Source organism: Crinia signifera, chromosome 12 (assembly GCF_055691185.1).
Source record: "Crinia signifera chromosome 12, ASM5569118v1, whole genome shotgun sequence".
Classification (NCBI taxonomy): domain Eukaryota; kingdom Metazoa; phylum Chordata; class Amphibia; order Anura; family Myobatrachidae; genus Crinia; species Crinia signifera.
The window spans coordinates 75484490-75500046 of NC_139228.1; the positions used below are offsets into that span (position 1 = coordinate 75484490).

At 45.3% G+C, this 15557-nt stretch overlaps 1 protein-coding gene across 4 annotated transcripts in view; it reads right to left on the bottom strand.

Moving 5' to 3' along the window:
• Nucleotides 1-6749: 6749 nt before the first annotated feature.
• Nucleotides 6750-15557, bottom strand: part of PRPF39 (pre-mRNA processing factor 39) — a 30867-nt gene continuing 22059 nt past the window's right edge. For all 4 annotated transcript variants that reach the window (XM_083166700.1, XM_083166703.1, XM_083166702.1 and 1 more), the window contains 7 exons: nucleotides 15353-15517; nucleotides 14924-15050; nucleotides 14568-14836; nucleotides 13839-14023; nucleotides 13012-13086; nucleotides 9721-9847; nucleotides 6750-7609 (listed from right to left, as the gene is read on the bottom strand). In XM_083166700.1, coding sequence (XP_083022826.1) covers nucleotides 7550-7609; nucleotides 9721-9847; nucleotides 13012-13086; nucleotides 13839-14023; nucleotides 14568-14836; nucleotides 14924-15050; nucleotides 15353-15517 — 1008 coding nt within the window. In that variant the 3' untranslated portion in view covers nucleotides 6750-7549. The remainder of the gene's footprint in view (nucleotides 7610-9720; nucleotides 9848-13011; nucleotides 13087-13838; nucleotides 14024-14567; nucleotides 14837-14923; nucleotides 15051-15352; nucleotides 15518-15557) is intronic.

Here is a 15557-nt window from a genome sequence, read left to right on the forward strand (position 1 = left end):
CGGTGGACAGCGTTTTCTGAGAGGCCAGTGGCAGTGACTTGTTTTAGCCGGTTTAAGGTAGGACACTTCCTTACTACTCAGATACCTCATATGCTTAGAGGATATCTCTCATGGGAATATGTTCATTCAGGTCCTTTGACAGTATGGAACAGCAGAATCTGCCTTCCCCCACTAGAGAAGAGAGTGCCCCTGTGAGGTGAGCCTTGTTATTTTTTTATGCTAATAGGAATAGGGTTTTTTTTGTTATAGCATAGTGACAGGCTTTCTTTCTCCATAGTGTGCCGGATATTGAGGTACAGACTGGAGCTAGGAAGAAAACAATTAAGAAAAAGCATAGAGAAACATGCTGCATGAACTGTGACAGAAAGTTTGAATTTGTACATGGCAAAACACTATGTGGACAGTGTGAAGTACGACCTAAACAGGACTCAGGAGCAAGTAGTGATAGTCATACTAAGATGCTTAAGGATTTGATGGACTGGATGAGAGACTCTTTCGTTTCTAAAACAGAGTATAGGGAGGATCAGGGCTCTAAAAGGTCCAGAGATCAAGCAGGTCTGCCATATGAGGATCCCAATACTTCTGATGAGCAGGACGGGGCACAGGTTGCCGATGATGAGCCTGGTGAAATCAAGGAGGACACTAGAATATTCAATTTTGAGACAGTTGAGATTATTCTGAAAAATATATATAAAACCATGAATTATGAGGATCCGGTAACTCCCGTGGAGGGGGCGGATGTATTATTTGAGGATAGGTCGAAAAAGACAAGATCCTTTCCGGTACACCGTGTAATCAAAGAGGTCATTAATAAAGAATGGACGAATGTGGAGAAAAAACAGGGCAAGTTGTTCCGAGTCGACCGGATGTATCCCATTAAGGATGATGATTTTGTTAAATGGTGCGGATTACCAAGAATTGATGCAGCTGTGGCGGAGGTTACATCTCGCACTACCTTACCGTTGGAGGACGGAGCCTCCTTCAAGGATCCAATGGATCGAAGAATGGAGAACTCATTAAGAAAGCTACACTTCTCCACGGCTGTATCTTTGAAGGCGGGTGTATCCATGGCATCAGTAGCCAGGGCCCTTAGGGTATGGTGTACCACTCTTCATAATGACATTGAGGAGAAAATCTCCAGACAATATTTATTAAAGAATTTAGAGGTGATCCAAAAATCGGTGGAGTTCTTATGCGAAGCCTCATTGGATGTGACAACATTTGCAGCCAGGGCTATGTCAGCTGGAGTAGCCACAAGAAGAGCTCTATGGCTAAGGCCCTGGGCTGCTGACTCCAATTCAAAGAACCGTCTAGTATCGTTACCTTTTGAAGGAGCATTCCTATTTGGGACCAAACTGGATGCACTAATTCATAGGCTTACGGGAGGTAAATCCTTGAAATTACCTCAAGATAGGAAGACTCGTTTCCAATATCCTTCAGGCTCCAGACAAGCGTTCAGAGAAGCCAAATCTTATAGGCCAGGTAGGCCATACAGTCAGAGAGGGGCTTTCGCCTCTTCTCGCCAGTCCTTTCGTCAAAACTTCCGAAGAGGTGGCAGGCAATGACAGTCAGCAGTTTCCCCCGGTAGGAGCCCGGCTGTTACTATTTACCAACATTTGGGGGAATTCAGTTCAGGACATTTGGGTTCAGAACATAGTGTCCGAAGGTTATCAGCTGGAGTTTGCTCAGATACCAATCAAGAATTATTTTATGGAATCAAGAAATCCGAGATCAAAGTTGGAAGAGACAGAATTGAAGAAGATCATAGTCAATCTGCTACTAATAAGAGCAATAGAGCCGGTTCCATCAGAACAGAGGATGGAGGGGTTTTACTCCAATCTTTTCCTAGTCAGGAAGAATACAGGAGGTTTCAGAACGATAATAGACCTAAGGCGTCTGAATCAATACCTGGAAGTAAGGAAATTCCAGATGGAGACTATGAAGACGATCACAGCAGGAGTAAGAAGAGGAGACTTCATGGTGTCTCTAGACTTAAAGGACGCCTACTATCATGTTCCGATCCACAACAGTCACAGAAAATTTCTCAGGTTTTCAATCAAGGGAAAACACTATCAGTTCACGTGCCTCCCCTTCGGGTTAGCCTCATCCCCGAGGGTATTCACCAAGGTGCTAATAACAGTGATAGCGAATCTCAGGAAGAGGGGGATTCTGTTATGGCCTTATTTGGACGATATTTTGATAGCTGCTCCCTCCAAGCAAATTCTAATGAAACAGCTCAAGATAGTAAAGGAGCACTTGCAGTCGCACGGATGGCTAGTGAACGAAGGAAAGAGCCAGCTGGAGCCAACACAAAGAATAAAGTTTCTGGGAGTGATGATAGATTCCGTGAAGTTCACCATTTCCCTGTCAGAGGAAAGATGTTTGAAGATAAGAGAACTAGCGGTCGCCTTGGCAGGAAGAAGAGTTGTAGTTCTCAGAGATTGGGTAAGGCTTTTGGGAATGATGTCATCCACGATCGGGATAGTTCCATGGGCTCAATGGAACATGAGAGAATTACAGTGGGCAGTGTTGCCATACCTAAAGAGAAGATGGACAAAGGCAGAGAAGGTGTCAATTCCGGACAAAGCAAAGAAATCTCTGTCATGGTGGAGCAAGCCAACCCTGAGGGACAAGGTGACATCGTTGAAGATGCCCAAATTTATAGTCATTACAACCGACGCGAGCCAGTTAGGCTGGGGAGCCCATTCCGAAGGAGAGACGGTACAAGGGCTATGGACAAAAGGAGAAAGTCGGAATTCATCCAATTGGCGAGAGGCCGAGGCGGTATGGAGAGCAATCGAGTTCTTTTCTCCAAGAATCAGGAAGTCAGATTTAAGAATCTTCTCCGACAATACCTCAGTCGTGGCCTACATAAATCATCAGGGGGGCACGAGGAGCAAGTCCCTAATGAATGTAGTTGCGAAGATAGTGTCATGGGCAGAGGAGAATCTGAATTCACTATCAGCCTTATTCATGCCCGGGAAACAGAATGTGCTAGCAGACTTTCTCAGTCGAAAACAGATCCTCCCAGGCGAGTGGGAGTTGAATGGGGAGACCTTCAGGGAACTAACCAGCCGGTTTGGAGTTCCAGAAGTGGACCTCATGGCGACACATTTGAACAAAAAGGTAGAGAAATTCTTCTCCAGATTTTGGCTACCCCAAACATCAGCAGCGGATGCCTTGTCAGTCCAGTGGACGTTCCGACTAGGGTATGTGTTCCCACCATTTCCATTGATTCACAAGGTGTTAAAGAAAATAATGGAAGATCAGGTAGAGGTGATAATAATCCTTCCTTTCTGGCCTCGGAGATCCTGGTTCTCAACAGTACAGAGATTGGCGATTCTGGGTCCATGGACCCTCCCACTGAGACCAGATTTGTTAAGACAGGATCAAGTGCTTCACCCAGATCCAGCTACTCTAGCTTTGACGGCTTGGAGATTGAAAGGAACTCCTTGAAGCAGAAAGGTCTGTCAGACCAAGTGGTGGCGATCCTGCTACAAGCAAGGAAGAAAGTTTCTTCGAATATCTACTATAGGGTATGGCGTACCTTTATCAACTGGAGAGGGGTAACATTACCAATACAAGAGACATCCACAGCAGAGATTCTACAGTTCCTGTGTAGAGGGTTCTCCGAGGGTCTGGCCAACTCTTCATTAAAGGTGCAGATCTCAGCCTTGAGCGTCCTGGTGGAGAGAAGGCTGGCAGAAGAACAATTGATTATAAGATTCTGTAACGCAATTAAGAGGATGAGACCTCCAATTAGAGCGCTAGTAGCATCATGGGATCTGAATTTGGTGTTGACGACCTTAATGAGACCTCCATTTGAACCCTTGTCCGAGACTTCGTTGAGACATTTAACATGGAAAACAGTATTCTTAGTTGCCATAACATCGGCAAGAAGAGTCAGTGAACTACAAGCCCTTTGGGCTGAAGAACCATATTTAAAGATACTTCCAGGAAGAATTGTTTTAAAGACAAATCCACATTTCGTTCCAGAAGTGGTTTCTGAATTTCACCTCAATCAGGAGATCTCGCTACCTTCATTCTATCCTGACCCACAGAGTGAAGAAGAAGAATTGTTACACAGACTAGATGTGGTAAGATGTATTACCATTTACCTACAAAGAATGGAGGACGTTAGGCAATCAAGAAGCCTGTTCATCATCCCGGAAGGAGCCAGAAAGGGGCTCACACCTACCAAGCAGACCATCGCTAGATGGTTGAGAGAAGTTATCTCATTTGCATATAAATTGGAAGGAAGAGAAGTTCCGGCGATCATTTCGGCACACTCCACGAGGGCTACGGCGACTTCCTGGGCTCTGAAGGCGAATGCATCAGTCAAGGATCTGTGCGACGCCGCTACTTGGTCCTCAGTCCATACCTTTTCAAGGCATTATGAGCTAGATGTTTCAAGAACTCAATTTGGGAGTCAAGTTTTGCAGAGTGTGTTTAAAAAGTAAAATATTATAGAACATGCTTTCGTGTCCCTCCCTTTCTTATTTGCTTTGGTATTTCCCAATGTTAAGGCTGCCATGGGATCGTAGAAGAAAACATCGGATTATACTCACCGATAATTCCTTTTCTTCTTAGAGACCATGGCAGCCATGGTTTGCCCTCCCTTTTGTGTTCTTTTTTCCCAGGAATGGAAGGAGACACTCGAAAAGACACCAGGGTCTGGGAGGAGCAGGGATTTATACAGGAAGGGGAGGTCCCTGGGAAAAAAGTAACCTGTCTAATTACGAGGAGGAGGGATGGAATCCCAATGTTAAGGCTGCCATGGTCTCTAAGAAGAAAAGGAATTATCGGTGAGTATAATCCGATGTTTTCTGGGGTAGTCTGACCGACTGTCCCGTACAGATTAAGAATCACAGCATCCTGCTAAGTAGCAGAGAATCTTCCAAAGGTAAAGTAGCCAGTCAACTTTTTAAAATGTGCATCTGCACATCATAGAAGAAACCGCAATCGTCTTCTTGCCGTGACTCCAGCAGTCATGGACCAAGCGGAGAACAAGGTCACATCTGGAGGCTTTATATTGAAATTATCTAGAGCGGTTGAATTTATAAGTTTTCATTTAAAAAAAAAAAAAAAAATTTTATCCTCTAAATCAGTATGCATATTAGCGCTCCAACACAGAGCCCTAGATGCTGAAAATACATACACCCAATTTTAACCTTTTGAGTGCTGAATGTCAAAATAGGCGAAATTGCAAAACATACATTTTTATTCATAATGACTTGTAATTAGGGTGGCCAATCCCGGGATCGGGATCGGCGGGATCCCGGGATTTGGCCCTAAAAAGTCTGGGATTTCAATCCCGGGATTGGAGTATCCAATCCCGGGATTTCGGTATTAGACTGCGCATGCGCAGTCTAATACCGGGCAGCGTCTGAACACTCGCTCAGACGCTGCCCGACTGTTCCAGACCCCTGCGTGCGGCCTGCGCAGCGTGACGGTCACGCTGTGCAGGCCACGCACACCGCCCACAGTGTCGCTCCTCCTGCCCGCCCGCCCCCACCTCTTCTCCAGCGCCGGCCAGCCCGCCCCGTTACCGACGCCAGCCCACCCGCGCCTTCCTCCCGGCTGCAAGGATGATCTGAGGAGGTGCACGAGCCCGACGGCACCGTGCACCTCAGAACCCACACCACTCCCGGCCGCCCGCCTGCCAATGTAAGTAAATCTGCGGGTCGGCCGGTGTGGGGATGGGTATAGGGCACATGCCAGCAAGGTAGAGACTAGTTCCCAGCAAACGAAGGATGCCAATCCCGGGATCCCGGGAATCCCGGGATTGAGCATTTTTCAATCCCGGATCCCGGGATTGAAAAAATGCCCCGGGATTGGCATCCCTACTTGTAATGTTTGCCATGTGTGTGTATATATCATTTTTTAAACAAATGTGAGCTGCGCTTTTTTTAAGCGGATATTTTGCATAGCTCTCACATGTTAGCACTCAGAGTAAAGGGCTACTGCAGAACAAACATCCAATTTCTTAAAAAGGAATTGACAAAACTTCTGTCAATCGCATCCTTAACCCCTTGAGTGGTAATGCCTGGAAATTTTCCAGGCTCAGCTGCGCTGCCGCAGTAGGCTGTCCCGGAAAATTTCCAGGCATACCACTAACATAGAATAGGTGTGCACCACTGGCACAGCACCTCTAGAGCCCCCACCCACACACACACACCTGGTAGATACAGGTGTTCTACCATGGATTATTTTGTGCCATTCCTTGGAGCTCTCTCAACCAATCACAGGGCAGCCCAGTGTTTTCAACAATTCTCCCGCCACCACTAACCCCCCCGCCGGCCACAAGCGCTACACTATTTCGCACCCGCTGTCCCGGGCTGAGGATACCAGCAGGTCCGCCGCCAGCAGTCCCCTCCCCAAACTGCTGAATGCGATCCCTCTGACCCCCACCCGCAGATTGTATTTGAACGATCGCATGTGGTTAAAAACTACATGTGATTGCTCCAACAATTTGATATTATGCGCAGCACATAAGATCAATCAACGCAAATTTTGACGGCGTGCCTGCGCATCACGTCGAAATGTCCCTTAAATCGAATGATTGTATGCATTTTTATCAGCCAGATGTGGTCGAAATTGAATGATTGTATACAATATCTCACAAGTGTATGGGCAGCATTAGTGCGAGAGATTGCGCCACGACTGAATATGCATTGCGCAGAGAACAAAGCAGTAAAGACACATCTGTAGTACCCTTTTTTTTTTTTTTATTATTATTATTATTATTATTATTATAAGTAAATTTCAATGCAGAAACAAAGAAAAAAAAAATGTATACTAATAGCACAAGAATAAAAAACAACTCATGCTACAACTGCCAAAAAGCCACAGTACCAGAGCACACTGCACGACCGCAGTGCACATCCCGCCTGGGACGATCAGTGTGGAAACTGCACCAAGACAAACAGTGGAAAAATGAATCCAACTTAGAACTTCAATGTCCATTTAATGTATACGATACAGGAGGTGGCGGTAAATTGCCAATCGTTTTCATTAACAGACCATGACAAATAGTGAGAGAAAAGTTATACAGATGAATATGAACAACGCTTCTAAGCTACCCAGATGCTTCGCAACCGAAAAAAAATATATATATAAATTTAGCATCATGTAATAAATCTCAACGTTATCCTGAAGGTCTTCAGCCATATGTGTACATGTCCCTTTTCAAACACATTTCTAAATAGAAAGACTTGCACGTTTTGTATGGTTTTTTTATTTTTTATTATTAGTCCCAAAAGATTGGTTAAACACTTGTACAAAATGTCAAGAACCGGAGGAAGAAAAAAAAAAATAAAAAAAATCTACATTTGAATTCTACTCCCTTCCAATGAAAGAAAACCCGGAACACAGAAAAATATATAGAGATGAGTGGAGGGAATACATCTTCCCCTTTTCAGTGAATTTCAGGAAAAGCAACAGAATGCCATAAACTTTCCCTCCCCAAAGTGAAAGACAAAAATTAGAACATTTTATAATTTAGGTCAAGGTCGGTTTTGAAAGGAATCTTGGATGAAATGGAGCGCCATCAAGTGGAAGGAGGGTGGTAGTACTGTCCATAATTCCAGGTGTTCTGATAGTTATAATCCTGAAAGAACGCACAAAAAAATTCACATTTAACAGGTATAAATGTTAACATTTTTGTTTTCTAGTCTCCTCTGTAACAGGTGAGTGTTAACCCCTTGAGTCAAAGAAGTGTGTGGGGATAATGAATATCACCACCAAGTGGCGCTGCTCCACTCAACAATGAGGCAATGGTTAGGGAAAATAAAAAAAATCCTTCTTTTAATAAAAGGTCACATATTATACAATAAAAAAATGCGCATTTCCATATAATTATACACTCAAATAAGACATATAACATAAAACACACACAAGGCATGGGCTGGCTGTGAGGCTTATATGGCTGCACTATTATTCTGAGACAATATCCGATTTGTATATGAGCAATAATTACCAGTCCCGCATAAATCTGTGGATTCTCCGCTGCGAATGATACTGGATGACCAGGTCCTATATCTGAACGCTGTATCTTTGCTGTAATGCAATAGATGGTTTGCTCCCTGATGTGGGAGACAGGCTCCAGGTACTGGTTCCACTCCAGAAAGTTCTGAGTCCACAGTGTGGTATTTGTAATCCAACAGGCTGGTGACTGGCAACACAGTGGGGCAAGAACGGGCTCCAAAATGCGTTTCTCCGCCTCCTTCCTCAGCTGGATCCATACCCCACTGTGGACTCAGAACTTTCTGGGGTGGAACCAGTACCTGGAGCCTGTCTCCCACATCAGGGAGCAAACCATCCATTGCATTACTGCAAAGATACAGCGCTCAGACATAGGACCTGGTCATCCAGTATCATTCGCAGCGGAGAATCCACAGATTTATGCGGGACTGGTAATTATTGCTCATATACAAATCGGATATTGTCTCAGAATAATAGTGCAGCCAAATAAGCCTCACAGCCAGCCCATGCCTTGTGTGTTTTATGTTGTATGTCTTATTTGTGTGTATAATTATATGTAAATGCGCAATTTTTATTGTATAATATGTGACCTTTAATTAAAAGAAGGATTTTTTTTATTTTCCCTAAACATTGCCTCATTGTTGAGTGGAGCAGCGCCACTTGGTGGTGATATTCATTATCCCCACACACATCTTTGGTTTTTGCTCACAGATACACATCCCCTCTGTATATGTGGCAGCAGCTCTACCCAACTATATAAATAATCTAAGGGTCTGATCCCCTGTAACAGCCAGCGCTACTGAGTGATTTATTCAACCCCTTGAGTGGTATGGCCGGAAATTTTCCCGCAGCAGGCTGTCCCGGAAAATTTCCGTGCAAACCACTAATATAGAATAGGTGTGCACCAGTGGTGTCGGCGCGGCTCAGGGGGACTCAGGAGCGCTCAGGCACCAGAGTCCTCCCAAGCCGCCGCAAACACCCCCCAGCCTGCCGCCGACATCACTGCAGTGCTGAATATGACAGGCGGCTTGGCTTAGGCAGGGGGGGGGAGCGGAGGCAGGGAAGCTCCGGGGAGGGGGCTTCCAGCTTTCTGTGGTGGGTCCTGCCCCAGCAAAACACACCACTCAAGGGGTTAATAGATACTTGTGTGGATAAGACTACACACACACACACACACCTTACACTGGCCGAGGTGATCCTGCTTTTCTCGAAGATGATGCTTTGCTTGGGCAGTAATACTATGTGCCAATACCTGCAGATTATTACCGTACTTCAGTACAAAACTAACAGCCTGCTACAAGGCAAACCTGTTTGGCCTTTAAGTGGGCGATACCCATGGAGAGATGGGGAATAGACAGACTTCAGAGCTCATTTGCCAAGATCTGGCATCAGGAAACACAAAAGGGATAGCTAGCTACAAACGTGGTCACAATTTATTGACTAGGGCTTACACTTTAATGCAAACAGAGGGGTGGAAGCTACAAAACAATGTTTGTTGTTTCAAAAGGAAGTAAAACGGCAACAGAGGACTAATTCCCACCAATCAGAAACAGCGCTGTACATAAACACATTAAACAATGAAAAAAAACAAAAAACTCATTAAAAAACAAAAAGACTTTAACAGTCATTTGAGATGCCTTAACAAAGAGCTAGTCAAAGATGAAACTGTGTGTACTTGTAGAGATTCTGAAGGAACACTTGGCTAACATAGATAGATGATCAGTAATACACACGTACCTGGTACCAGTTGCTATAGTTATAAGCGGGCTGTGCAGCAGCGGGGAGCGTGGCAGCGGCCATTGGACCAGCAGCCACCACTGCACTTTCTTCTGTGTGCAATCTCTTGGCATCTGGCTGTTCCAACCTGCAAAAAAAAAAATAATTAAAAATCAGTCCCGGGCCCCCAAAATTCCTAGTGGCTGCCCTGAGGGGATGAGTGCGCTTTTTTTTATTTCATTTTTGAAGGACGAAGGTGTTATGACCTACACTAATTTAAAATATAGGTAGTTGTTCACTGATATAAACAAGAGTTATGAGGTTTAAAATTTTTATTAGTTCAAGTTTTGCAGATCCTTAGCGATGAACTAAATCTTAGGTCAATGCCGTCTGTGGTCCCGCATGTCAGACATTATCCCATTTTAAAATATTTGAAAATGTGATTGTCTCACATCAGGCACTCGGGTGCGATAGGTCTTTGAAGATGCATTTTCTTCATTCGCACTTAGATTTTGTTCCCAGTAACTGCGGCGCTATTAGGCTGTGTACACACGGGGGCGATTTTGTCTAATATCGCGGGCAATATGGTCGCTGAGCGGCCATATTGCCCGCGATGGGAGTGTGCACCGGCGATATATCGCTGGGTGCGCGCTCCCGTTTTCTCCCCCGTAGTGAGTGCTGGTCACAGAAACATGCTCCTGCGACCAGCTGATTTCCACTGCCGGGCTCCCCCGGCAGTTTCTGTCTCATCAGCGACCATCTCTGGTCGCTGATGCAAACGGAGAAACTGAGCAATATATCGATCGCGAGCGATATATCCCCCCCGTGTACGGGGTTTTAGTGATGAACACTGAACGTTTTCACCAGGATATTTCTGAGATGGAGGAGATACACCAGGGAAAATGGAATGCTTCAATGCTAGCAGACTATTGTTGGACACTTGTCAGAGATGCTCCGGAAAATAGTGTACAAGCGTTTAGCAAAACAAAAGCGCCATTAAATGCAATGATTTGTATCAGTTAATGTTGTGTACGTATATTAAGCTATTTGTTTTGGAAAACAAATGTTAACTATAAAACGGCAACAAATGTTTCAATTTCATTGTAATTTTTAGCACCCTAAATTCTATTAACATGTTTTATGGTGTGTACACACGGGGGAGATATATTGCTAGCAATATATTGCTTGCAATATATTGCTGAGTTACATAGTAGGTAAGGCTGAAAAAAGACTTGCGTCCATCTAGTTCAACCTGGTAATATATTGCTCAGTGTACTTGCAATATATGTCCGCAATATATTTCTCAGCAATATATTGCTCAGTTTCCAGTTTTTCAGAGGGACCAGCAATTTTCCCTGAAAATTGCTAGCAATTTTGACTAGATTTTTTTTACCCTCTATTTAAATTAATTTATGATTGACATGGGTTGTGGGAAGTCCTTCTGGAAGGGAATAAAAGTGTATATGGTGTATATACAGGTGTAGCAGGGGTCATCTTTGTAGGGGCAGGATGATCTAGCGGCAGCAGCCGCTAGTGCCCCGCTCCTGCCAGGGGTGTGGGGGCACAAGACGGCCGTGCGGCCCCTGCCACCCCGACACCAATGCCCCCTTCATTTATATTGAGTCCACATACTATTGGTGTGGGGCAGCATGGTAATGCTCATGCTGCCCACCGATGGTGCAAATCACCATCGATGGGCAGCATGAACATAATCATGCTGCCCGACACCAATGCCCTCTTCATTTTTTCAATGTCACATACTATTGGTGTGGGGCAGCATGGTAATGCTCATGCTGCCCACCGATGGTGCAAATCACCATCGATGGGCAGCATGAACATAATCATGCTGCCCAACACCAATGCCCTCTAAAGACAGCCTATGCACTGACTAGTGCGGCTGCGGGGCGCGCAGGAGGTGTGGGTGCTGGCAGATTTGGTACTGGCAGATTTGCGCAGCAGCTTCTGTGCTGTATGCGCGGCCAGGGAAGGAGGAGGAAGCAGGGGAGGGGCCGTGTGTCACGCTGTGACAGGGAAGGTGGGCGGGTCCCGGCCAGCGTGTAACGCTGTGACAGGGCGGGTCCCGGCCGGCGCTGGACGTAGTAGGTGTCGCTTGTCGTTGGTGCACAGTGCTTTGTGCACCAGCGACCAGCAATTTTTAGGGAGAATCGGAGGAGCAAGCTCCTGCGACCAGCGACCATGAAGGGCTGGCCGCGGGAGCGCGCTCCCAGCCATTTATCGCTGGCTGCACATTAAATCACTGGCAATATGGTCACTGAGCGACCATTTTGCCAGTGATTTCATGACTTATTGCAGCAGTGTGTACGCACCATTAGGATTCCAATTTTTTTTTTTTAAATTTGTTGTCAAAATAAAGACAGCTGGGTTAAATGCTGCTTGTGAGATCTGGCAAGAGCAGCCCATCATCACTGCCAGTTAAGTCCTCCCACGACGGCCAGACAGCCAGGGGCCAAGTGCCGCTTGCGGCTGCGAACATCAAGCCACTAACAAAAGGCTACATCCATTCCGCTGGGCTGTGTGAGCCTGATACACCTGCCAGGGGACTCCTTTGCATCATTCAGCCATCACGAATGCCCTGACCGCTATTCTCTGCACTATTGGTTGCAACAGTGGAGGTAATTTGCCCCATGAATTTAAATATTAACATAAGGGATTAATCCCCAATTAGCGCCCAACAAAAATAAACCTAGGATTAATGTGTACATGTACATGTGGTAGGGAACAGATTGTAAGCTCCACTGGGGCAGGGACAAGAATATTCTATGTAAAGCGCTGCGGAATGTGTGCCCTATATAAATAAATTTGTAATAATTAACATTTAGCGTACACACCAGACAATTTGTACTACAGGTTGAGTCTCCCTTATACATGTATTCCAAAAACCAAAATATAAAAAAAAAAAATCTTTTTTCAGGGTTCCTTTTTGGAATCGTGACGTCTCTGGCGCGCTCCTGCAATGCATCCTTGAGGTCGGGGATGCTGCAGGAGAGCATTCAGATTCCAAAAACAAACCCTGAAAAACAACGGTGCATTGTGACCCCATGGCAACAGAGATGCCGAACAGCAGATTCCGAAGGCCGCCAGGGTCACACCGTGGACATCGGGGAACCAGGTAAGTATGGTGGATCCCAAGCATTTCGGATAAGGGATACTCAACCTGTATATATAGTAAATCGGAAAGTATACCCAGCTTAAAGCTGAACTGAAAGCAACATGCAGTGAAAAGGAACATGTATTGCATGTTACACTTCCCAAGGTATGAGCAAAACAAAATAGCATAAAGAAAACAGTTACCCATTTTCAGATTTTCTCTTTAGATGTTCTTGGTCTTTTAAAAGCTTCTGGTGCTCATCATAGGTGGACAACAATCTGAAAACAAAATAGAATAAGAAATTATAGCCTTCCAGACCACACTTCACTGGTGACTGAGCATCGATAGTTGGGGTAAGATTTATGCGGGTGTGGTATAGGGTTTCGACAGTCAGGATCCCGACTGCCGGACTCAGACAGCAAGGTGAGCGCAACAAAGCCCCTTGCGGGCTCGCTGCGGTCACCCTACACCTATTTTATACTCCCTCTATGGGGGTCGTGGACCCCTACGAGGGAAAATAGTGGATGGCAGTCGGGCACCCGTCTGTCGGAGTTTCGACAGTCGGGATCCCAACGTCGGGTAAATGACTGTCGGGATCCCGACTGTCGGGACTGCATCCGGCACCCGATTTATGCGGGGTACACACTAGGACGACCCACCCACGTTGCACAGTCAGTGTTTCTTTAGTCCAGCTCACGATGTGCACCGTGAGCGGGTCCGATCCGATGGCGACCCGCACCTGGGAGTATGGTCGTTTCCAGATCATACCTGCTGCAGGAAGGATCTGAAAAACATACGACCGACCCGCGGGACCGTGCATCCGATCGGTATCGGTCCACACCAGGAGAGAAAAGGGCCAAACCACCACACAATCTGCATACAATCGGTCGGAATTGGATCTAGATTGATGGGATCAGATACTGGTCGTCCTGGTGTGTACCAAGTATTACTTAATTTTCACAGTAATTTTGACAAATCCACTTGGCACACAAAGGGTTAATGTCCTAAACAGAGCGCCGTTTTAACTCACTTGTTGATGTCTGAACCAAAATCTTCCAAAAACTCCACTTTCCGCTGTGAGAAAATAATTCTTGTTGCTATCGGCATTGAGCTTTTTATCGCTTTATCAAAATGTCCCAAGATGTTGGCTTCGTTTTGTGTCACATCAGCGCTGAACTCCAGATCGATCAGGTTGAGGTATAGCTTCGAGTTTTCCTGTGAAGAAAGAGGTACAAGTTAGACCTTTCCCACAAGGTATTAACAAATTCCAGCTAGCTGGGCAATGCCAGCTTAAGAGGAACTGGTCTACACTGTAAAAATGATACATTTTATCACTATTGCACGGACCGTGGTAGCAGTCCGTGAAATCATTACCTACTGAATGGACACAATTTGCGGAGATAGAAATGCTGTCTTAGAGACCTCCCCTTTATAAGCTTCAGTACTGTTATTAGGACGATGGCAACATGTGAGAATGCAGTCTGTCAAATTATGCCTTGAAGTGATTCTGAATGAGCGAGTTAGTTTATTGGTCGAGCATACAAAATTAGCGCCTACTTAGTGAAAAATGTAAATTAACATCCATGTCTCGTATATTCAAATAATAAATCACCATTAGTAACTGAAATAGCACATTGCGCATTAAAGTTGGGAACAAAACAGTAATAAAAAGACTGAGTGATGGCAAGAAGAGCGACCTGCTCACAGCTTTTAATCAGGAATTCCTAACTTCTGACACCGGAGGGTTAACATCACTTACTTTGTCTTTCTGTACGGCATCGGTTAACACTTTTCTTGCTTTCGCCACGTTTTTCTGAACCTTGAAGTAGTGTCGGGCAAGCTTCACAGCGTAAAACGAGGAATCGCTTGGAGTGCTTGCGTTTTGCAAAGCCTCGGACAACAGATTCTCGGCCTCATTTAAATTCCCATGGCGTCGTTCTAAGTTGACCCTCCGCAATCTAACCATTGCCAGGCCACCCACAAAAGATTCCAATGTTTTTAATATGCGCTTTGCTTCCTCAATATTACCTAGAAGAACCAGAAGACGCTCAGCACATCCTAGAAGCAGTAATTGCTGGTCAGTAACAGCGGCCGTGACAGGTTGCGGTATCTTACCTTGCTGCTCCTCAAATCCAGCCCATAAGTAGTGAGCCAAAGGCTTCTTCTGGAGGTGGACGTTGCAGGCCCTGTTGTAGACGTGCCTCACACCTTCTACGCTGTGGTTCTCCATATACTTGGCATACTAAATACAAGAGATTGAGAGTGTTAATCTCTAAGAACAATGTGAAATGTGAACAATAATTATTCTTGTTTTAAACCCAGTCAGCACCTTTATTGAACCACTAGACTAGATTCTGTAAGGAAGGGCGAAGAGAGGCAACGCTGTTGGCATATGCAGCAGTCAAATCTGGTTGCAAGCAGACCATCCCCCTAATGCAATAGATACAGTTATAGATGAACAGAATTCAACAAGTATACAGGCTTAGGCACGTGATCAATGCGTCACATCAGACGATATCGCGCGGTGGTTTTACCGGTTCTTACCTTGATCCAGAACTCCTCGTAGCAGGCACAGGCGATGACGCATCTCTCAAACAGAATAACCACTCGCTCGTGTGACCCGTTCTCAATCTCAAAGTCCAAATAGTCCCTCCAGTTATTTAGCTGCACTTTTTCCAAAGACTTCACATGAAAATAGGGTCGCTTAATCTTACAAAAAAGAAATAAAAATGGATACGTAAGCAACGAA